The sequence below is a fragment of the Ixodes scapularis genome, unplaced genomic scaffold (assembly GCF_016920785.2).
Source record: "Ixodes scapularis isolate PalLabHiFi unplaced genomic scaffold, ASM1692078v2 PGA_scaffold0__279_contigs__length_252992795, whole genome shotgun sequence".
Taxonomy (NCBI): domain Eukaryota; kingdom Metazoa; phylum Arthropoda; class Arachnida; order Ixodida; family Ixodidae; genus Ixodes; species Ixodes scapularis.
Window position 1 is genome coordinate 96,065,487 of NW_024609835.1, and position 24,783 is coordinate 96,090,269.

Below are 24,783 nucleotides of genomic sequence, written 5' to 3' on the forward strand. Positions count from 1 at the left end.
GAAGGAGAAGTGGAGATGGCATGGGAAAGAACGCAAGGTAAGTACTCAGAAGCCATCTTGTGGGGGGCAAGCTCCTATAGGGTGATTTCAGACAAGATCGACCAAAGGGTGGCTGGTCGACATTTTTAAATGAACTGATGTTTTTATATGACATTGTCTAGTGTCTGGTATAAACGAATCCACACTTAGTTTTGACCAGAAAAAAAATTTGGAGACAAGAAAAATCGTAAGGCAGGGAGAGGTGGACAGTTGCAATAACGCGCACTGATGGAGGGGGCAAGTTTGAAAGTGAATAATTAAAACAATAAAATTAGGAGAATTTTAAACCTTTTACAAACAAACAATGGGTACAACTTGCTTGTAATATAAAGTAATAATATTTATTAAAAATTTATTTAGTTTTCTGAAAATTGCCAAACATGCCTGCTCGAACGACAAATGGCAAATTTTGGAAATCTGTATCTCATGAAATAATTTAATCATTATTACATAACTTGCAGACATTATTTTACTAATATATGGCTATTATTGAAAAAATAAATAAGGTATCTGAGTGACACAATAGTTACAATATATTTAGGCAAACATGGGAAAAAAATCAAACAAAGAAACATTCCAATGCGAATAAAAAAAAAACACCACCTTCGATTTTTTTTAAATTTGGGTACCCTGTTATACTCTATTTCGGCATTCATTTCTATTAAAAACATGTTGCATCATTGCACTGTGAAAGAAGAAACAACTCCCCAAAGTAGGGTCCTTTTTCAAAGCCTACACTTAGCAGTGTCCTATACAAGAAGTGACTCTGAGTTCCAGTTTCATGAAACTTGCACAAATCTTTTATATACATTTATTCAGATGAGGTCATTGATAAAAAGAGTGATCGGTCACACAGTAAAAGGGAGGAGAAACTATATACAGCATTTTACATAAGCGTACAAAGTGGTATCATATTAGAGACTAATGATTTGAGAAAAGATGATGCAGTGTGAAGTTGTACCTTCCGGTATATCTTGCATCTAGAGTAAAATAAATAACTTTACTTCCACACACAAAAACAAAGATATAATAGTAAGATATTTAGGTTGGCTGTGTATTTACGATTACAAACAATTTCAGGTGACGGATGCCATAGTGCCTAACTGGAGCAGCTTCGATGCTCTCGGTGTATGAATGAATTGTGGCAAGCCGATATATTTTATCCTGCTCGAGGATAACATTTTGGGATTTTTTTTATAGTGATCAGATAAAAATTATTAGTAACCACCAACAAAAACAGTAGGTTAAATACCCCGTGAAGAAAAATGTGATAAATAAGATGTCCCTGCATTCAAAATGAGCAGTCCTTGGGAAATCAAATTCGGCACTTTACGCTAAGGTTTTCCTCGCTGTACCCATTTAATAAAGTTGCTTCCAAGCAGATCCGACTGTCCGTGCTACATATATGCCACAGGTCCCTTCTGTTGATGACTTGCTGAGCCGCCACGCGTGCCAAGACTGAATGCCAGGGAAGGCGCACACCGTCAGCCACTCTTCTTTTTTTTGTTCACGATACCGAACAACCTCATTTTCGTCCAGATATACAAGATGAACGCCTTTCAGTTTCTTTGATAGAACGCTCACCATTGTCCTGGCCGTCTGAATTGCGCTTACTGAACGTTCTCTCAGGTTGTTCAGCGTGGCCTGGTGCTTCAAGAGTCCGCCAACTCCGTCACATGCATTTTTCCCATGTCCAGATGCAAAAAATAACCACTGGGCTTGTGGGCAATCGTCCTTTGCAAATTGGTGAAGCTGGTAGCGATTCTTGAAATGACTGGCGGCGCCGTCACTTACGTACGTCACGTACGAGTATACCGCAACGTTGTCTTCAACCCACTCCTTCACTTTTTCTAGAGCCAAGCAAGCGTGAGCGGCGTCGTGACACAGGTCCTCACTGATGATGGCAAAGCTGTTTGTAGATTTTCTTGTCGTCACTACACATGTAAATACCGAAACTTGTTTTTTTTTCCAGTGATATGCTTGCACTTCGTCAGGAAGCACGATGGTCCAGTTTTCAGCAAAGTCAAAATGAAAGACAATGCTCCCGCGTTGCATGCACTGTTTTTCATCGTAGATCGCTTTACCTTGCGTTTGCCGGATATGGTTGTGAAGTAACCAACTTCCAACCGTCACTTGGATGACTTTTAGGAAAGTCTCAGGTTCCAAAGTTTTTTTCACAAGGTCGCCGGACTCCCATGTTGCAAGCACAATCTCTTCATCCTCCGGGATATCAAGTTCCTGGAGTGTAAGAAACTGGCCTTTTGGGCAGTGATCACAGTCTCCTTGAAGGCACAGTTCTGTTGCTGGGTCGCACAGAAATGCTGAGTTCATTTCACCAGTGTTGAATGTTGAGCCTGTAACGTTCTCTAGAGCGGCAATACAAAGATAATAATTGGCGCAGCGCACACAAACGCACACTTCCTGGTGTGGAATACATTGGACCCATCTAGGGCGCAACGAATAAAATTTCGTCAGCCCAACGCCGGAATCGGGATGCTTGTCTTTGTATATACGGAAGGCCTCTCGTATTGAGCGTGTCATGAAGCGCTTTGGCACGAACGTTTTCTCTCCGTTGAGCATGACAGAGATGACGTCCTTCTGGTTGGGACTTTGGCGCGAACATTGTAGCTCGTCTTTCGTGAAGTACTCTAGGGCAGCAGACAGGTTCTCAGGGCTCACCTTGCACCTCGTGTAAGGATCCGGCTCATACCACACACCATGCTTTTCCTTGAGTTTTCGGGATTTACTGATGAGGTACATTGAGGCCTGTGGAATCATCTTTTGAACCTCATTCTTCGTCAGTGTTGACGGCAGGAGTGTAAGCAGTTGACAACGTTCCCGGAGAGAGGTGGCGGTTTCAAAGGCCTGCCGAATGTTGTCCACCCACTCAGTGCATGTGGAGCATGTTGGTTCAGACGACCCCGATGGTGCGTCCCTGTCGTACGCAATACGTAGCCTTGAGCGTATATTCTTGACAGCAACCTGCTCCAGTTATGTCTGCTTTCTCTTGACATAGGCAGGCCTGTCCCGACTTCTTACGACGCTTGGTTGTCTCAGCGGCGACACATCTGTAGGTAGTATGCTGCGATTTAGATCTTCAATTGCTTCTTCAGCTGGCACAAATATGTCAGGGCGCTGCTCTGAGCTTCGCATCGAGATCTCCTTAGTGATGTGCATGAAGCAATGGTAGCACAGGTAGTCCGTCGCACTCACTTTGGTGGAACAGTCAGGCGGAAGAATTTGCTTCAACGAGTTTAGGTCCAACTCGCCAACACTTCGAAAATTCCGCTGCTTTGGTATAGTCTTTTTGTGTTTGCAAAAGTAATCTGCAAAAAACACTCGTTCAGAGCTCCAGGACGTCTTCATAATGTATACATAAATAATAGAAATTAAACCCCAACTGATGGCATATAATTGCCAAGTGAAAGAACAACTGGGTGCACAAGTGACAAGTCCGAGGCTGAGGAGCTCACTCACTGCAAACATACATTTGAAAAGAGAGGTCACAACTGAGGCTGTCGGCAAAGCTTGATCCACGTCAAAGGAAGAAAGAGGGAAAGTCTCCAGAGAAAAAATTGTGGTCAACGGCCTTCGAAAAAGACTTTCCAGAATCGCACTGTCGTCCCTCCACGCGCTGATATGAAAGCACCCGAGCTTCTACCACGTGGTTCATGACACAGCCTGAGCCATGTCGGCGACCGGTTCGCGAGGGGTTGGCGGTGGGGTTACGTTGATGGTCACTCGGATTAGCCCTTGCTGTACTGAGCTACCGCCTGCAGTGCCTTATCGCCGGCTGGTGTCAACAACGAGAACACACACACCCTGTCTACACCAAAACTACAAGCGTTCACCGCACACGCGTCGCCGCCGCTTTTAAGCTTTTGTGAAATTGCTTTCTTTTGCCGCGGAGAACCGCCTTATCTTAACTACGCGCCTGAAATCCTTTCAGGCGGGCGTACACAATATCAAGCGTTTCGAGAAATGCCCGTGGAGTAGAACTATGGGAAAATTCGGAGCCCGCGATGTCGATATCGTCGCCGTTGTGTTAGTACGCCGTCGCGTACTGCAGTCCCCCGTTGGGGGAGGGGGGGGGGGGGCGGTCTTACTACGATAACATGGCGACAGCGTTTACACTCTATGTATTTACGCGAGGCTCGAGTATTTGGGGATAATGCTGCCGGTTGGTGTGCCCCTTTGTGCCTGATATTATCGCCCGTGACGCCAGCGAGTGAGATGGCGACAGGCATGACTGCTCAGTAAACAGGCGTCGGCGGCCATGTTTTGCTGGTTGAAGCGAACCCCCTTGTCCTTGACAGCGAGCGGGGAAATGCGAAAAAAAGATTGTATCGGCCGTTTTGCCAGAGCTAGCGACGAGTGTCGTCTGCGGTTTCCGGCAACTATTTTGCCATAATCGTGAGCTTAGCGAGGAAATGATTTTTGCTAGCCACAGAACACCACCACGCAGAAAGGGAATGCTTGAACATGTTTTTGTTCTGGATATATATCAGGGATATAAATGAGAGAGAGAGAGAGAGATAGATGAAGGTAGAGCGGAAGAGGGAATAGCATATAGTGTCGCAGGAGAATAGGAGAATAAAGTAAACAAAGTTCCTAGTGGCCGATGGCTGCATGATCTTTTCTCGGATCACTAGTCCGTAATATGATACCTCTTTGTACACAGTAGTTTCTCCTTAATTTAAGTGTGTGAACGATTTCTTTAGTTATCATTGGCCTCATCTGAATAAAAATATATAAAAGATGTGTGTTGGTTTCATGAAACTGTAGGCATGTGCGAATATTCGATTTTTCCGAATATTCGAACGAATAGTACATTATTCGGTATTCGCTTCGATCCGAATTCCGATATTCGTAAAAGTTCGAAGTATTCGGCACTAACGAATAGCGAAAGGAAGGCCGATTGTATCTGGTAGTTTCGGTTTCGGTTGTTACTCACGAAAGCCGCATCGGCATCAAGAAATAAAAAATATCCAATCCAATCCAAGACATGCTAAACCGATCAGAAAATCGTGCGTCGCAGCCGTCGCAGCTCCACAAAGGATTCCGAAGTGTGCTCGCTTTAGGTGCTGCGTGTTCGTTCGTATGGCTGACGGGTCATCGACGGCAGCCGGGAACGATGAAAGTGAAGCCGGTGCGTATCGAAATCCGATATGGAACTACTTCTTGAAAGTGCCACCGGGAAATGCTCGGTGCCTCTAATGCAAGGCAGTGCTGAAAACTCTAACGGGTACGACAACGACCCTCGCAACGCACCTGAAAAGGCACCCTGATTCGTACAAGACTTTCGAATGTGAGCGTCAAGCACGCGGGAGTGCCGTCAAACACAAGAGCGGGAGTAAACCGAATCATCAGCAGCCGTCGGTAGCCGACAGTTTCAAGCCCAAACTGAAACCGACTGCACCCAAAGCGAAACAAATGACGGCGATAATAGCGAACTTCATTGCTAGCGGAATGCATCCGTACAGCATCGTAGAAGAAAGTGGTTTCATTGAAATGATGAAGCTTGCCATGCCCGACTACATCGTGCCATCGCGGACGACCTTCTCGCGGGTTGTCATCCCGGATCTGTACGAGTCCAAAAAGAAAGAACTAAGAAAGAGTCTGCGAGACATTTTCAATAGCGGAGCAGAATGTTACTCCATCACGACGGATGGCTGGACCTCGCACGCAAACAATAGCTACGTCTCCGTGACTTGCCACGTGATGGACGAAGAATTTGGACAGCACGTGCACGCTTTGGCTTGTACGGACATGACGGACTCCCACACGGCCGAAAACCTGGAACAGTTCATCAAAAGTGCTATCGAGGACTGGGAAATACCAGCGCCAGGCACCATGCCGATTTATGTAGTCACGGACAACGCTAGGAATTTCACCTCAGCGTTTGCACGGTCACCGTGGTCTGGCGTGCAGTGCTTCGGACACACTCTCCAGCTGTGCATCAGCAACGCCAAAAAAGAAGTGGCGGGTTTCTCGCAGTTATGTGCGAAAGCTAGAACCATTGTGGCTCGATATAAAAGGAGTGCAAAGGCCCGCGGGTGCCTTATGGAAATCCAAAAGAACATGAACCTTGAGCCACTTGAAGTTGTGCAAGATGTTCCAACACGTTGGAATAGTGAACACGCCATGATGAAGAGGCTTGTGAAGCTTCGCGTGCCCGTCAGTGTGGAGCTGTCGGAATGTGACACAGTGGAACCTCTCAGTGCAAGTGAGTGGAGGCTTATGGCTGCAGTAGTGCAGGTCTTGCAGCCTCTCGAGCAAGCCACAGCTGAGCTGTCTGGAGACAGCTATCCGACCCTCTCCCAAGTGATCCCCTTATTAGAGTGCACCAAGGTTGTTCTCAGTCGACACTCTACCGATGAAGCAGGATCAGTTGCCTCAAGCCTCATACAAAGCATCAAGACACGATTTCCAGATGGGAAGATGTGTCGCCTTCTAGCCTTGTCAATGTTGGTGAACCCCAGGTACAAGGACGGGTGCTACACTGGAGAGGCAGAAAAAAAAATGGGCACGCACACTCCTGACGAAGGCCGTTGAGGAGAGCGCATCAGTGGACGAGCCTAGTGATGCAGCCGCCGAAACCAGCGGAGGAATAGGAGACTCGTTAGGAGATACCCTGTGGGATGTCTTCACCAGTCTTAGCTCTGACACGCACCAAAAGCCAGGCCACGAATTCGCTACCGAGGCTATTGAGTACCTGAAGACACCCCTCCTTGCGCGCACAGAAGACCCCTTGGCATGGTGGAGGTGCAGGGGAAGACATCTGCACCCATCCCTGGTCCGTGTTGCCCGTAGGTATCTCTCGATACCAGCAACCCAGACTAGGAGTGAAAGGCTTTTCTCAAGCGCAGGAAGCATCGTGAGCTGCAGGAGGGAGCTTCTCCTCCCTGATCATGTGCAGCAGCTCGTGTTCCTTCATGAAAATCACTGACTTTTCTTGTACTAAGTTTTGATTTGTGCATGATCTTAAGTTTTGATTTGTGGCTGTGTTGCAGTGAAAATAAATGGTCGGTGAAGTGACCACTGCATAACTTTTGCTAATAATTTTTCCTACAACTATTCGAATTATTCGCTTCGAAAATATTCGAAGCAAATTACTATTCGCTTCGAATTCGCTTCGAACTAAAAAAACACTATTCGCACATGCCTATGAAACTGGAACTCAGAGTCAGTTCTTGTATAAAACACTGCTAAGTGTAGGCTTTGAAAAAGGACCCTACTTTGGGGAGTTGTATCTTCTTTCTCAATAAAATGATGCAACATGTTTTTAATGGAAATGAATGCCGAAATAGAGTATAACAGGTTACCTAAATTTAAAAAAAATCGAGGGTGGTGTTTTTTTTTTATTCGCATCGGAATTTTTCTTTGTTTGATTTTTTTTTCCATGTTTGACTAAATATATCCTAACTATTGTATCACACAGATACCTTAGTTATTTTTTAAATATTAGCTATATATTAGTAGAATAATATCTGCAAATTATATCATAATGATTAAATTATTTCATGAGATACAGACCTCCAAAGTTTGCCATTTGTCGTTCGAGCAGGCATGTTTGTCAATTTTTAGAAAAATAAATAAATTTTAAATAAATATGATTACTTTATATTACAAGCAAGCTATACCCATAGTTTGCGCCTAAAACGTATTAGAGTTCTCCTAATGTTATCGCTTTAGTTATTCACTCTCAAACGGGCCCCCTCCATCAGTGCGCGTTGATGCAACTGTCCACCACCTCATGCATTACGATTTTTCCTGTCCCCAAGTATTTTTTCTAGTCAAAACTAAGTTTGGATTCGTTCATACCAGACACTAGACAATAACATATAAAAACATCAGTTGATTTGAAAATGTCGACTAGCCATCCTTTGGTCGATCTTATCTGAAATCACCCTATATCTTTTTTCTTTTGTTAATCTCCCTCTCTCTTGTGCACTCATCCACAGATCGCTGTGACATAACTGCCATGGTAACATGGGGCTGCAAGCTTTCCAAGAATGTTGCCTTATATGCCACTGCACTCCACATTTCCCAAGTGTTCTGGGCAGGGTGTAAGCACACAGACTCTACTGTGGTTTTACCTTCTTCAGGTAGTCAAACCAGAAGTCCATAGAAAGCATTTCTAAAAGCTGCTCAATGTTGGGGGATAAAATGCATTTTTGTATCAGTATTTTTAGTAGCCAAAATTTTGGACTCTAAAAATTTTTAAAAAAAGTCTAGTTGCAAGCTGTGGTTCTTACCGATTGGGATATCGTACCAAAAAAAAAAAGCAACTTCCAAAGCAAAGCATCACATGCAAGACTGACATAATCCCCAAATTCAAGCAACACAAAAAAAAAAAAAAGGTATTTTAATGCATTTTGGCACACCTGGTGTCGTGCCACCAGAGTGAGCATTGTCCACGTAAATATGGCTATTGATGCAAAGGTTTAGAAACTGGCTCTCGCCCTCCCCCGGGTAACTGTGTGCACAGTCGTGCCAAAAGCGACTTCCTCGACGCTCGACGGAGGGAGAGAGGACTTGCCTTGGAGTGTTGAAGCAGCGTCTCGAGCACCTCCAGGCGTGCCACGACCTCGTCCATCGTCTGCTGCAGACGCAGCACAGCCACTGCCAGCTGCTCGCTCACTTCCAGGGGCAGCCTGTGGTGGCCACGCCCGCTGCCGCCACTGCCGCCCATGCCGCCAGGGTAGCCCCTCGGCCCGACGTGACGGCCGTCCGGTGGGAGACCGTCTGCTCCGAGATCACCCTCTTGCAAACGCATCCGCACCAAGTTTTTACGTGAGCGCCACGTTCGTGCTCCTACCCCGCCGTGTGAACCGCACTTTGACTCGACCAAGGCCAAGCCAAAGGGTACTCTACCCTGTTGCAGAATAAGAAAAGCAGAACAAGCTGCTACCGCAAAGCTCTCCATTCTTTTTACTTTAGCGAGTGAATGCTGGAATGCAGGCGAGGAAACTTACCTCCTCTTTCGCCTCCTCTCCAGCGTTCGCTTTCTAAAGTGGAAAGAGTGGAGGGCTTTGTAGCCCTAGGAGCGTGTCCTTCTTTTCTTCATCCGCAACTTGCAACTTCTGCCAGCTTGAGCAGTAGATAATTTGTCACGAAAAGGAAAAGATTGCTAATGTTGCGACGTATAGACGCAAACTATTTGGCAAACTTAAATGCACAAATGAAAGAGAGGCTTTTCCTTCTCTCCTAATATCAGAAAATCTGAGTGCATCTCTCAATTCTTAAAGGCTGACCTGCAAAATCGTTTTCTGCTAGGCAGAAAACCCTTTTCCAGTGTCCTCTCAATCCTATCTTGTGTCTTCCCTCCTCCTTCCCAAAAAGGAGCAGGTCTGACAGCTAATCCCCACACAAAGGAGGGGCTTCCTCCTATCTGGCTGCGTGTTGGGCTTTAACTTAGTACAACACGATGGCCTAGAAACTCAGCATAACCTCAAAATAATAGCTTGAAAGCAAACAGAACTTCAATAAAACTTTAAAAAATAAACAATTCTGCAACTGTTGTGGGGGATTGGTGGTCGAGTGGGCTAGCGCACACTAGCTTGGAGCACATGGAGCGAAAGCTCATGCTGCAAAACCCAGAGATTCTAGGTTCAATCCCCACCTCTGCCCGTTTTGATCTGGATGAGCATCATACTGGCGTGCGGTCATGTATTACTACTGCGTGGTGCACGTAAAAGACCCCAGGCCAGCGGTTGCACTGCACAGGCTAAATTGCTCATCTACAACCGAGGCACTAGATGTCCATTGAGCCTGACCAACTTCCGGCTGTATAAATGTACATACAACATTATTACTAATGCGAAACCATTACCTGTCGCATAAAGCAGAGCCGGTGGCATCTGTAACTGCAAAAAAAATGCGAAAGAAATTCCCATTCTCCCATTGGATGAGCAAAACGGCTCCTAGATAGCTATAGGCAGTGGCTTCACGAGAGTGCGCGCCTGGTCGCCGCTCTCGTGTCAGGCGTTGCCGGAAAGGGGTAGGGGGCTGCGGCCACTTCTGCTCCTCTCGATGCCGAGGAGCATGGTGGTGCCTGAAACATCTACCGGCGACTCCAGCGAAATCGACGTCACATAGCGGCAACGCTGAGAAGCTCGAAAGAGGAGGTTGTTTCGACTTAATTGTCTGCTATCGCAGCTTGGTTCTCGTAGGCAGTATTGAAACAAACATTGTTTCCAGTATTTATTTTTATGTTTCCACCATGTCATTTTTACGTACTGACCAGAAGGTTGTTACTGTCAAAAAAATCGCTTTGCTTTCATATGTAACACCGATTCTACGCTGCTGTGCAATAAATTTATGGTGGTCTGCGTGATGAACGACAAAAACAACCTCCTTTCGTCCGCCATTTTGCCAGAACAGCACACCCCCTATAGTTCGCTGGAGTCACCGAATATCGTCAGCAGTCGCAACCTCGGCAGTAGTGAAATGTGGCCGTCCACGCTAGTACACAGCAGACGAACTAAGGGAGCAGGAGATTGACATTCACGCTTTCGCATTCACAACTCATAAGAAGTACTTAGGTGTCTTCGGAATTTTTTATTACTACTATTATCATAACCGTTAATATTTCCCAGACATGTAACTTTTTTAGAGCGCAGCTCTTAGGGGCCCGTTTCCGGCTTGAGCGGCGTCGGCGTCGCCGTCGCCGTCGGCGTCGGCGTAACTGCGCGGTGCATCATGGGAAACGTCCCATAATGCACCGCGCGAGCCCCCCACCGGGGTCACGTGACCTCGTGGGGGCACGTGACCCCTCCGAGGTCACGTGACCGCGGTGCATCATGGGAAATGTCCCATAATGCACCGCGGGGGGGGGTCACGTGACCTCGGGGGTCACGTGACCCCGCCGAGGTCACGTGACCCCCGAAGTCACGTGACTCCCCTGAGGTCACGTGACCCCCGCCGATGTCGCGTGACCCCCAATGACGTCATCGTCACTGATGACGTCACCGGCATCCACATCGTCATCGTCATCATCACTGATGACGTCATCATCACTGATGACGTCACCGGCATCCACATCGTCATCGTCATCATCACTGATGACGTCACCGGCATCCACATCGTCATCGTCATCATCACTGGTGACGTCACCGGCATCCTCATCGTCATCGTCATCATCACTGATGACGTCATCAGTGACGTCACTAATGTCGTCACCGGCATCCACATCGTCATCGTCACTGATGCATCACCGGCATCCGCATCGTCATCGTCATCATCATTGATGACGTCACCGGCATCCGCATCGTCATCATCACTGATGGCGTTACCGACATCCGCATCGTCATCGTCATCATCACTGATGACGTCATCAGCGACGTCACTGATGACGTCACCGACATTCGCATCGTCATCGTCATCATCACTGGTGACATCACTAATGACGTCATCGGTACCCGCATCGTCATCGTCAATGATGACGTCATCAGTGACCTCAGTGATGACATCATCGGCATTGGAGGTCACGTGACCCCCAGGGTCACGTGACCCCCCCCTGGTTAGTTTAACCCCCCCCCCCCCCCCCCAGTGCCGTTCCCTCCTCCTCCTCAAGAGCTGCGCTCTAATTCGGCGTTACAGGGAGTTGTAAGCAGCTTTCACTTTTTTATATTGATTTTGTATTTTTTGTAAAAATTTGAAAAATACTCAAAACAACAGGCGAGCTGGTGACAATTATTCATCTTTGAAAAACCTTTAGACTGAGAAAAACAGAAAAAAGGGTAGGCCACATGCAGTCGCACACAGAGACACAGAGTCTCAAAAACTCTGTGTGTGGTCCCCCCTTTTTTTCTTCTTTTTTTCCCTTTGTCTAGAGCTTTTTCCAAGCTGTACAACTTGCTTTTTTTTATTTCTTATACAGCTCTTGACTCGCTGAATTGTGATATGTGGCTGCAACTTTTGGTGAACGGGAGGTTTAAAGGACTGGGGGCAGGTGTGCTGTGCGATGATGGTTGAATTGACACGTTGCTGTATGCCCTATTTTTTATTGTAATTTGCAAACACATAAGCTGAACATAATTTTCCCACGAAATGTAACCTAAGCTGCACAGTATTTCCTACCACAACAACAGGAAGGACAGATGGCATGAAAATGGAATCACTAGATCTCTAGCCTTCTCTAAGCAGCTTAAAAAAAAGAACTAACAAAATTTTCATTACTACTCGTCATACTTTAAATGACTGGATTGAAACTAAACAAATTTCCTCACACTGACAAGAAAGCCGTGGCTCAAGGTGCCCGTGACGGACAGACAAAGGCCAACAGGAGAAAGAGGGAGAGGGAGGTTGCACTCACCCCTCCTGCGGTATCCCCTGGGGTACCTCCCCGTACCTCCCAGGCCACCCTTGGGCAGGGGCCCCGCCTTCCGCTGGGGGTCGTCGCCCCCTCCCCGCACGTTGGCCAGGTCCCCGTTGGGGGGCTTGCCGCCGCTATCCGCGTAGAACGCCCACAACTGGCTCTCCGAGTCCTGCACCAGCACGCGGTCTGTGCCGCTTCGGAGTGCCTCCGTGACTGCATCGTCCAGCATGGTCGAATCCTCCCGAGGCTGTGGGGACCCACTCTCATCGTCCTCCTGCGACCCACGGCGTCCCCCCGTTGGCCGCTTTGAGCAAGCCATCTTCTACGACAGTGGTTCTCCAATGGGGATCTGCAGACCCTTTGGGGCCCGCAAGGCCTTCTTAGGGACACTGAAGCCCTTGATCGTCGATCAAACTAAGCAGTAAAATGTTTTAATTTTATTTATGCTGGTTTTCTTACAACGCTAAATTTACTTAACCACGTTTGCCAAGCGAGTAAGATTGATTATGGTTCGTTTCAGAGATTCTAAGTTGGTTTTCGCGCGTCTAGCTTTATTCGTTTACCCTTTCGTCGTTTTAATTGTCCGATGCTCCCACGCCGCCTCGGTGGCTCCAAGACAAAGTGCCAGCCCACGGATTTCCGATGGTGCTTCCAAATCCCGGTCGAGGTGCCCGCAATCTGACAGAGGCTCGTCACAGAAAGGTACCACGTAACTGAGATTTCGGTTGCACGACAAAAGATCCCCGGGTGGTCAAAATTACTCCGAGGTCCTCCACCGAGGCGTGTTGGGTGCCCTCTGTTGGGTTGGCACGTTAGACCTTTCGAATTTGATTTGAATCTTGGCAATACACACCTCCCCCCAGTCGACAGGGTGCCCCGTCACGTCTGCCGATTCAGAAGAGATCTCCGAAACGTCGGTGGTTGAGAACCACTGTTCTTAGACGAGAGTTCTCAAACTGGAATTCTTAGGAACTAGAGGGGAGTTCCTTAGAACAGGGGTTTTGAAAATTTCCAATCTTAAGGAACACCTACCTATCTCTCTAGACTGATTGCCAAGGAATGCCTCTCAGTCTCGGCATTCATGCGATAAAGCAATACAGAAGTAAATAGGCCACATAAGCAGTGTTGCTTATACCAGGGAATGACAGGCATATAGTTGTGCATCAGTGGATGACTAAAATCTGCTAAAGTATTGCCTTGGCAGGGAAAACTCTCTACCTAGAAGCAGGGACGGTCAAGGAAGTTCGGAGCTTGGAAACCTCAGAAGCTACTCTGGCGAACCCCTGTGTTCCTAGGAACTAAATTGGAGAACCCATGCATCACAGTACCCTCGTGGGTTCTCCAAGTGCCAAATTTTGTAGACAGTTCCTGCCCCTAAGCAAGCTGATTTTTCCAGTTTAAGCATTATTATAGCAGATCATCTATCAACAAGTCAAACACACCCTAATATGTGCCTTACAGTTCACAAGGTCTCCATGCTTTTTCACTCCATTGCAGCAATGCCAAAAATGGAAAGGCTTCCTTGGCTACCAATATAAAGTAATGGGGAGGTTCCTTCGGAAAGTTTGAGAAACCCTGATCTAAGCAAAGGGTTCTCAAGAACCCAAGGGAGGTTCCCTAGATTACCCTCAGCAGTTCCCCATACTCCTGAGTCTCTTTGGCCATCCCCGCCCCTAAGTAAAGTGTTCCTTCGGCATAGGAACAACTTGAGAAGATCTTGGCCACCCATCAATGCATGACTATGTTCCCAAGACTCCCTGCTATGGGCGGTATTGTTTACGAGGTCAGTAAGTCACTGTTTTAAAGGAAAACTGAAAAGGTTCTTGTAAAAAAAGGAGTTAGGGGTGAATTCTAGAGTATTTTTATCCCATGAATCTGAATACAGTCTAACCTCAATTTAACAGACCTTGATTTTGACCACGATTTTTGTCTTTTGTAAAAGGACTATATGTTGTACCATTGAGTCAATGGTATATAGAAGAAAAAATTGGTATGTTATATCCAAATGTCTGTTGTAACCAGGTCTGTTGTAATGAGCTTAGACTGTATAACGTTCGTTTCGCCCTAAGATGTAACAAATACGAGGATCTTTCGGCCGCAAAGCGCGTGTCGCTTGTATGGGCAGCATGTGCTATTGCAAGCTTGCCAGGTATATTTCCTGGCACTGACACCGGTCGTGAAGTTTTTTTCTGACCTTTTTTGAAGATAGCAAGAAGGCACATGCATAGCTTTGATAAGCACTGAAGATGCACGAGAGCGGAGATTTTCTACAGCCCCCAAGCACCAAATTGAAAAATAATATCAATATTCGTGATCCTGGAGGCCAAATGAAGACGATTGAAGTGTTTTTACTCAAATACCGAACCGCTTCAGTTTTCCTTTAATGCGTCAATGCCGAGACCCAGAGGGGTTTCTCAGCCACCTAGAAAGGGGGACTGGCATCCCTCTTGATCAAAACGTTTGAGAGCCCCTGTTCTAAAGGACGTGTGGCGAACGTGCCGGAACAGATCACCTCGCTTTTTTAGGCCAAATGTTTTCTAGAAAAGAAGAGATAGTCCCAGTAGCGACAGTGGTGCTGTGCCAAATTCACCGAAGAAACCATGAAATGATTTGCGAGCTTTTACTTGATGGTAGCCCCTATAAATGCCGAATGATAATAAAATCCAGGACAGGAATCCGTTTTCATTTCAGAGCGTTAGTAACTTTTACAGAAAGAAAGTATGAAAGCTTGATTCAGCTCACCACCTCGTTTCGCCAACGAAACAAATGATTATATGTGCTGTTACCTTCCAGCTCGTGACGAGAACAGGTTATCCCAAGCTGCTGGATGTTCTTTTGCCAGCTTGTGCCATCAATGTTCATAACAGCCCCATGCCTACGGTGGCAATGCTAATAGCATCTGCTGCACACAGGCTGTGTTATAGTTGTTCGCTTTCCCTCACGGCACCAGTTGGTCAAGAACACAAATATTCACCGACGGATTGACTGTTACCGTGCACAGTGCAAGTGTAACGCAGTGCTCCTATCCAAATCGTAAGCTGGATTCAACTGATATGCTGGGGCAGGACCAAAACAGTCCACCCTTCTAAAATTCCAAAGCGCATATAAAATTTCTGGCTCCCTGCTACTATCATGTGCTGGTTTTCTTTTGCACCACTAATCGATAGGCAATTGGTAAAATTCTAACCGAATATTGTTTGATGGCACCTCTAGGCTTGTGGTTCTGTTCAAGACTGAAAGCCAAAGGGCTTTATCCCACTTGCAGTCTCCTTCACCGAGCTGTGCCACGTATGGGTACTATTCATCCCGAGCCTCACACACGCACACCACCGGTGCAGAAAAGTTTACAGGGTTCCACGACATAATCGACTACAGTAGAACCTTGTTGATTTGTTGCTCAATAATATACCTTCCCAGATGTCATGTTTGAGAATGCCACTTCCGTTGAACTAGCATACGGACGTGCACATTAATGACCCATTTGGTGCCTCTGGGAGCTGACACCCACCTCCCTTTTACTGCAGGCCCCACCAACCCTTCAACGCTGTGCTTCGTCCATGAGTGGGAAGGAGCTTAGAGTAGGTTTCGAAGGGAATCTGGCCTTCGAGATGGCCTGTTTACCTTTCCATTTCTCGGTCCGGCGGCAAACACTTCTGTTGAGCTCGGTTTCATTGGTTCCACCAGTCTCCTTTTGCATAAAGTTTAAAGCTTCTGCTGTTCGAGCAGCACAAACTCTGCACTCCTCCATGAAGGTTGTGGCATTGCAAAAAAGGAGGCTCTCACTTTTAATAAGTCTGAAAAACTATGGATGGGGGATTGCCATCCCAGTCGAAAGGGAATGGACATCGTAAGAGACTTCAGGCTCGCACCGTCAACGTTAATTGGTGCTAACAAACAATGGTGCCAGCAAAGATGCTGAAGATATGCAACAGATGAAGGGTGCTAATGCGAAAATGGGGACCTCTGTCATTCACTGTCAATAGTGTCGCAAGACTTCAACATCGTTGCCTCCAAACCGCAGACCATATCGGACATTGTAGCCGAGCTTGCTCAAAGCGACGAGGATGTGGTTGTGCTGCTCGAGACCTTGCACAGATATGTTGGTGTCTAGAGTTGCACAGGCACTGAGCACAGCCTTTGCTATCTCCATCTTTTGGGACTGCAACAGGTGGAAAAAGCCTTTCTTTATAAACCTGTCTGGGTTCTCCACAGCCATGAAAGTCTATGTGAAATAAACTGCTGCGTAAAAATTGCTTCGTGTTTCATCTTTAGCCCCCAAACCCGAAGGTTACTGGTTGACATGTTTTTCCAGACCATAGCTCTTTTACTGTGCACCCCCCCCCCCCCCCCCCCTTCCTCGAAAAACACATCAACGAAGTTCTACTGTGCTCATTTAAAGGGAAGATGGGGCACTTCTACATTTGAGAAAAAATGCTTGAATTGCGTTCATTTGGCCTTTAGAATAACAGATATCAAAATTATATTTCAATGCGACGCGCCAGAGAGCCACAAGAGCAATTTCAAAATAGGGCTGAAGCCCCGCCTCCCTAGCCTTGGGCAGCCAAAAGAGCCGTCGATTGCGTCACGGACAGCAACTGTCTTTCGCGTTTTTCTCGCGTTTGACAATACTTACGCAGCAAATGGTTTCGGTATTCGGGTTCGTGGGGTAAAAATACACTAGAATTCCCTTCTAACTAATTTTTTTCAAGAAGCTCCGTAGCTTCCCTTTAACATGAAGTCATGTTTCCAATGCGCCCTGAGGAAATCTGCTTGTTTACTCACTGTCAGCTAGAGTCACCTTGGCTTTGCCCAACCGGTGGCAGCGTCTGACCCAAGACTTAGTACAGTGATGTTTGGCTAATAAGGACACCTCCGTTCCCGACGTTGTACGTCGTTTGGACACTCCCGATTACACGGGACAAGGCAACCATCTCCCTCCTATGGACAAAACTCGCGGATTTGTCTACAATGACAACGGCCCGGGCAAACTTCTTCGCTGCTGCCGGCAATGCCCGGACCAAAATGAACCACAGTGTCGGCAACAGCTGAACTATAGGCCTGCACAGATGCAGATTGCAAGAGTGCACGTACGCAAGGCCACATAAAAAATGCTTTAACCCCCAAAGAAAATTGGCCACAATGTGAGTCATTCATTATGATGAGACAAAAATGCATGTATGTAATTGCCATATTTGTCCTCAAAAACTTTGTCTATTAACAGGGTGTCCACATTAATGGGTTCCATACTAACCAGAGATGACTGCAAGTCAATGCTACGAAATAAAGCTAAATGGAACCTAACAAAACTGGAAGTCTGAGCGCCACTAATGGCAGGAATTCTGAAAATCCACTCACGTCGCCCATGTGGTCGTACGTATCCGAGAATTCGTCCTCTTCACTGTCGAAGTTGGATGGATGACCGTTGAGGCCTCCAGAAACTGTGGGGGACAAAGTCGGTAGAGTAATTCTATGACGGAGGCAGGGCCTTCCTTTTCCCTTTCACCGACAACTCCTCATTAACGGAAGAGGTGTCGCATGCGACAAATTTTACTACAGCACTTGTGGGAAAGCGACCTTGCTGACCGGGTTTGGGAGGGACATAGTTTTTGCTTGGCATTTGCTAATTGTTATCTTAAACTAAAGTTTGACGAGCAGCAAGCTTTTTCAACCTTCAGACTTTGCGTGTGCCAGTTAAACATGCATAAATGCATTCATCTTTATTAAACAAGCACTGTTTCAAAACGGCTGGGCACAAGCAGGCAACACAACAACCCATGACAAAGTGTGTGCACGCTTCCAAGGTATTTGGGAGACGCAAAATGTCGCCTTCACATGCGCGGTGAACTGCCGCCCCATGTTGCATTCGTCGCATCTCCTGCAAGAGCAACAGTCGCTCCTCCCGCAATAATTGGAGTCGAAAATTTGAGACGGTGGAGATGCTCTGCTTTACAAACGGTGCATATACAGCTACTTTAGAAGTGGGCACAAGCCAAACACTCTGTGCTTCCCAGATAAAAAAAGACTACTTGGGGACCACTCACCGCTCGCTTTCCTCTCCGCCTTTTCTTCGGGCCTCTTGTCAGCCCTTCCGTAAACGGGCTCTTCCTGGCTGGGAACTGGGAAGGAGAAGGGGTTCCCTGACATTCAGACACAACAAAGGACTTTCCACAAAAAAGGTGCAACACAGCCAAACCAAAACTGAGGAAAATCGGGTCAATGAAGGCTCTCAAATATGGGTTGTGTCTGACACTTCAGTGTTGCACCTATTGGCCACTTTCCACTTGTTTGATGTCAATTTAAGTTCTCATGCAACTTCTGCTTTATGTTGTTTACTTTTCACTTTTTTATTGATCTGTTTAATCACGGTGCAGCACTTTGTCAGCGCCTTCGTTGGCACAAACAGCGAAGTTGAAGTTGGCACCATTTGGCACTATTTGTAGACAACATTTAGTCAACCAAACTTATTTCAATACTAAACCTATCAGCAAAACACCTTCGTGCTCGAAGACCACAAGAACGGCAAAAGGCCACTCTTCTCGCAGTCACACTAAGAAAACACGGACCACGAGAAGAACTGGAAGAGCCGTAAGAATGGGCAGATGGCAGCCATCTTGGTTATAGCAGAACTGGGAAACCAGACTATAGCCTCAACCCAGCTTGTTTATTGCGTAGGACGTGGCATGGAGGCTACAGGGCAAAATCAAAACAACCAAAATGGCAGCGACTATGCTCGCAGCGCAAACGCGGCGGCCGTTTTGTGGCTGTAAACTGAGCAAAATCACACAAGTTATGTCCGAAATATAGAGCAATAAGCTTTATGGCATCTCAAATTTCGGTGAATTTTATACATTAACTTTAGGAGGTGAGTGACAGTTCAGTGAAAACGTCCAAATAATTAGACGCGTCCGAAAAATCGGCGTCCGAATAATCGGTCGGCGACTGTAAAAGGAAACATTTTTATTGAGAAATGACCCTAATGACCCGTAAGAAACGACCTATTAGGATTATATATTTTGCCATATTTGTCATGCCTTTCATATGGAAAAAGATATTTTAAGTTTGATTGCAGATTCAAAATTAGCATTAAGAGACACATTTGTATATGTATCTAAGTGAGACATGATAATAAATAAGAAAGAATATTAAAAGATGCACTAAAGACGTTTCTGAGATTGTCTGTTCTTGGTGATAACTCATTCTACGGGATCTCAGCATCCCAGGAATCGAAAAATTGTTCTCGTGCAATGTATATTTAGGATTACCAACTCTTCAATGAAGGAAGTTGGGACGGAGAGGGGGAGGGGTGCAGCGTGAGGGAGGAGAAGGGAGATACAAAGGGGTTTATACAAATAGTGATGATGATGGTAACAGACGCCCACCGCGATTTCCGGCTTGCCATTGCTCTTGCATGCCAAAGTGGCTAAAGCTTCGCAGCCAATGCTAGACACTGCACCATTGCTTCATGTCATTTGCGCAAACTTCGTGTTCTGCAGCGTAGCGCAAATTGTTGGGCATACGTTGGATCACATATAAGATTTCTAACTCAACCGTCTGGACCAAATCCGGGACATATGGCTGTCCCGGCAGGGACGACGTGGGATTCGGGATGCTTTATAAAAAGTCGGGACAGTCCCACAAAATCCGGGACGGTTTGTAACCCCACGTATATTTCCCTACTAAAAATGGAATCGAAATTCGTGCTACGCCCCTTTCTGAGCGAAAATATCTGGAGCACAGAATTCAGCAGAAGTGCCGGCGGCGCGACGACGGGCACGTATTAGCCAATTACAAGCAGCAAATCTAGAGCACAAAACCCAGCGGAGGTGCCGGCGGCGCCTCGCCGCCGGCACCTCCGCTGGGTTTTGTGCTCTAGATTTTTCCACTCAGAAAGGGGCATAACACGAACTTCAATCACATTTTTAATAGGGAAATAGACTTTGCGCAAGCATAACTTTTGGATTTCTAAGATGCTTGGAGCCGGTAAGATAAGTTATCACCAAGAACAGACAATCTCAGAAACGTTTTTAGTGCAATTTGAGAATTACCAAAAAAACGGTTCTATCATAATACATGCTCCAATTGTGAAACAGCCTTCCTACACCCTCCAATTATAAAATAGCTTAAGTTATGTTAAAAACAAAATGAGCAGTGTATCACTAATGTTTCCATGGAGGTAGTGTACATAATGGTGTGAGCCCATCTACAGCACATGAATCAAAGTTGGTCCATCCACGGAGAAACTTCTCTCACCTTCGAGAGTTTCTATGTCATCCTCGGACTCTCGGTTGCCGTTCAGCTTTGTCTGCAACAGCGCAGCCTCCGACGGCGTCATGTCAAACAGAGGGCCCAGCAAATCCATAAACTTGGCCACATTGTCCGTATAAGACATGGCTTCCACAATCTGGAAAGTCCCGGGCTGCTTCAGCTTTTCCGAACATGTCCATTGTCCTTTTGAGCACATTGGTATACTGTGCAGTACTAGCAGTACTTGTAAGATCAACAAGCATATGCCTGAGAAATGTTGTGTGGTACTATTGACAGTGTTAAGTACATAAGGGTATTCCTTTAGCTATTCAGGTCAAAAATTATTCCTGCACCATCCCTATGGTGCAGGTCCCTAAAATCTGGCTGTTCTTACAATGGGACAACAAGCTTATTAAGGAAATAAACAGCATTTCAATTTTACAAAAAACATACTTTAGAAAAGAACTATATTTTCAAAGGAACATGAGTGACTAAGTGAAGAGGAAAGAACAGACAGGTAGAGAGAGAAGAAGGCTGCAGAATGTCCTAGTTTCCCTATTAATAACAAACACTTAAACTGGCTAATCTTAACCAGCAAGCCTACATACAGTTAAGCCTGTTGTAATGAATGTGAAACATGTTCAGTACAACAAAATGCACCACTGGTATTTTAGTTACTTTAATATGTTTTGCTCTTTATAGATAGGCCCTAAAAGAAAAAAGAAAGTAGGATATGCTTGTGCAGCAGAACTTCTCCACAGGAATCCACCATATATCAAACAGAGGTTGTGGTCACAGTCACACAACATGGCACCGATATCAATTTAAAGGGTAATGGCATAGTTTTGATCTCACTCATTAAAAAAACATGCTTAGTAATAGGGAAGTTAAACCACTAATTAGAGGTCAGCAAAACAGTTTTATTCTTTGCATTCACTTTGGCAAGCAAAATAAAGCAGTGCTGCGATAAAAGCCCAGGTCATCATGCAGGCACCAAGGCTTCCGCTTAAAAAGCTTTGATCCTAAGCATGCAGTGTTTGCATGCGCAAGTTTTTCTATGCATGCATGTGTATAAAATCACGGAACGAGAAAATTGCATGGTGAAACAATTTTGTGCATAACAACAGCAGCAGCCATCAACCCTCCATCAAATGGAATCATGGATGGCTGCACTTTCCTTCATGCGCCAGCAGGAATTGTCGCAGCTCAAGAAGAGAGGAGGATGCAGGGCGAAAAACACTAGCATGCGTTCCTGGCATTTCTTACATTTGGCCCCGTAATGATTTCTATGGCGCCGTATTCTTCTGCCTGCAGATATGTTGAACTGTCAAACATTTTGTACAAACAAGAAATAGAAATCTCCGGTTCAGAAAGAGAAACTCTGCGACGCAGCTCAAGCTGACGGGTTGCAAGATGTAATGGTCTGCAAAAATGAAGCTATTAAAGCTTTGAGAGTTAGAGCAGTTAGTATGACATGTTAGAACAGTACAGTAAAGCTCCAAGGAGGGTAAGCACAAGAGACTGTTTAGTTAGGCTGACATGTTACTGTATTTTTGTGTTGTTTTTTGCTTTCTCAAGTGCACAACTGTACCTGGTTTTCAGAAGCTGTCGCTTGTAACTGTCTCATAATCTGTGAACAAACAAAGAGCCATCCCAAAAGTCATTCAAACAAATGTGGTTATCAAAAAGTCAAGAAGGTCAAAACCAACACAAACGGCTAACTGGTGAGAATCCAAAGAAAGCGCAGGTAAGGCAGCAAATGCCAGGGGCAAAAACCAGGGTGCAGCAAACGGGACGGTAGGAAAGGTCGTGCACCCCAGAGTCCCCACACCCTCCGTATTACCTTTACAAGCTCCTCAACGTATTTCTGCATGGCCTCCTCCTTCGACATGTCTCCCAGTCGCATCCAGGCATCCCTGCAGGGTAGAAATTGTCTTAGTGAGCATCTGCTAACGTCATAACGAAAGCCATTTATGGTGCAGCTTTCCATTTAGGATGTTTCTGACCTTTAAGGTGAGTAGTGTCGTTTCATTTATATTATTGTACCACGTTTCATACATGCAGGGACCCCGAAACCAGACACATTTCCATATCCACCTCTCTACAAATAACTTGCACCCCTGTCAGAGGCTCTTTCAAGGAATTCTTGGTAGGAAACTCGTGACAAGAAAAGGCGCCACCCCAGCTGCAAGAGGAGGGCAGAAGCCTCTTTGAACCATTTTGGAGGCAAAAGATAAGACACAATGGGCACAAAAGCTATGTTTCGGGAACTCAATATAGATCACCATAGTTCAATGAAGCGAACAGGATCTAGCATCTTCACTTGAAGGAACCTTCATGATCTCTCATGCCGCACCCACGCAGCTCCGTACTGAAAAACTGTCAAACTGGGGATTCAGAAAAGGGTGAATTGGAACATATTAGTGCAGTGTCCTCGGCACAAAGTTGTTGAAATAAAGCTCAAAGGTGCCGGCTCAGTGTGCCTTTCCAGTGAAATAACAGAAGGCCCTCCATAAAAAGCACTCCCTTAGAAGGCCATAGAGCAGCAGCAAACATTTCGCTAACCGATTGGCTTTTTTAGGAACTTGAAGTCTATGAAATTTACGCCTCAGCAGGAGTAAGACCCTGAGGCCAAGCAATTAAAACTGTGTCTGGCACACTCAGCAAGGAAGACACTTACGGGTACCTTCCAGAGCTATGCACTTGTAAATGTATCCGACGGACTTCCCTCACAAAAAGTTTTAACAGGATCTACATCATATGCATAGACGACATCCTTTCCAGTTAGGGTCCTAACACCTAAACCTGCTTCCATACAAGGTTAAAGATTTTATTTGTGACGAAGTGATAGACTAGCAGCGAGGCAGTGGCACTTGCTACTGTCACTATGCTACCACCATGTTAATAGTTTTAATCTATCTGATAGAATGAATCAGGTCTTTTCGATTTGCACTGGTAACTACCAGAAACATTCCCTAATTTTCCTGGAAATAAGTTTTAACTAAAAAAGAAATTATAGAAGCTTGATCATGTTGACAAAGACTGGTAAGCACAGAATGTGTGATAGACCTTCCAGGGAAGAAGAGGAGGGCACCTGAACAGCATCACACACCGAAGATTCGCTTTCATTTCTGACACACGCCGTGAGATGGCGCTACTTGACAAGAAAGGCCGCAAAGCACACAATCTCATTCACGCGACACAAGAATGAGCTTGCCTTTGCATAGTTCATACCACCGACCCTGGATAGCTCAGTCGGCAAAGCACTTGGTTCACAATCTCAGAGTGGTGTGTTCCAATCCTGCCAGGTTCCCTGTTGGTGTAACGCTTTTCGGTATTAAGTTTTCGTTACAGCCGGCTGTTACAGCCAATTGTTACAGGACTCCATGAAAATCAGCTGAGAAAACATATTCTGTGTTAATACAACACCTCCTGGATAAGAAAGCCTAAGTGCTGAATTTTCCTGCATCACTAAAGAAGGCAACCATAGGCCATAGGTTGGACATGACTACAGCGTCAGCGTTTGGCTATGTGTCGTGTCCAATCAGGGGCAACACAACTACAAGCCGAAAGCTGACGCCTTAGTTGTGTCCAATCTCTGGCCTACAGTGGCCTTCTTTAGTGATGCAGAAAAATTCAGCTTTTTTATCTAGGAGGTGTTGGTTAAAGGGACACTGACAGGGTATTTATACTTGTTAAGGTTTTTATTTGTACCCAGAACACAATTTATGGCTCAAAATTTGTTTTCTTTCTGCCCGGAAACTGCCGATCGAGAACTAGCCCCATTTGATTCGCACTCGCTCTTTTCTCCATGGTCATCTGTTGTTTTCTAGGGTTTAGGCACACCCACGAAACATAATCAAACTCATGGGTCATCGAAGGCACACACTCAATACTCAAAATAGACAAAAAATATGATACCCATTTTTTGTGGCTTCTAAAAAGTTGCAAATATGTTGACTGAAAAAAAAAAAAAAAAGTAACACAGCCATGTGATTTCCGGAAACTTTCTCCTTTTCTATATTTCTTCTTCCTCTCCACTACAGTTTCAGCTTTGGCTCCTAGCAGTTGCGTTTCTTTTTTTACTTTATTAAAAATATATGTGACACTGTAGCAAAATATTGATTGGATAGTCTTCTGACACCATAATATATCAAATGGCAAAACATAAACAATTT

General features: G+C 45.7%; 1 protein-coding gene across 5 annotated transcripts in view; it reads right to left on the reverse strand.

Annotated features, from left to right (window-relative positions):
- Positions 1-24,783, reverse strand: part of LOC8042400 (acyl-CoA-binding domain-containing protein 5) — a 39,513-nt gene that overhangs the window by 5,193 nt on the left and 9,537 nt on the right. The window contains exons 3-10 of one of the 5 annotated variants that reach the window (XM_002415468.5): positions 22,449-22,521; positions 22,197-22,235; positions 21,872-21,913; positions 20,612-20,762; positions 18,403-18,477; positions 17,717-17,799; positions 12,359-12,635; positions 8,582-8,787 (exon numbers count right to left, since the gene is read on the reverse strand). In XM_002415468.5, coding sequence (XP_002415513.2) covers positions 8,582-8,787; positions 12,359-12,635; positions 17,717-17,799; positions 18,403-18,477; positions 20,612-20,762; positions 21,872-21,913; positions 22,197-22,235; positions 22,449-22,521 — 946 coding nt within the window. Of the gene's footprint in view, positions 1-8,581; positions 8,806-12,358; positions 12,636-17,716; positions 17,800-18,402; positions 18,478-20,611; positions 20,763-21,871; positions 21,914-22,196; positions 22,236-22,448; positions 22,522-24,783 lie in introns of all 5 variants that reach the window. The other 4 variants (XM_029972139.4, XM_029972140.4, XM_040503708.2 and 1 more) reach the window with 4 other exon arrangements.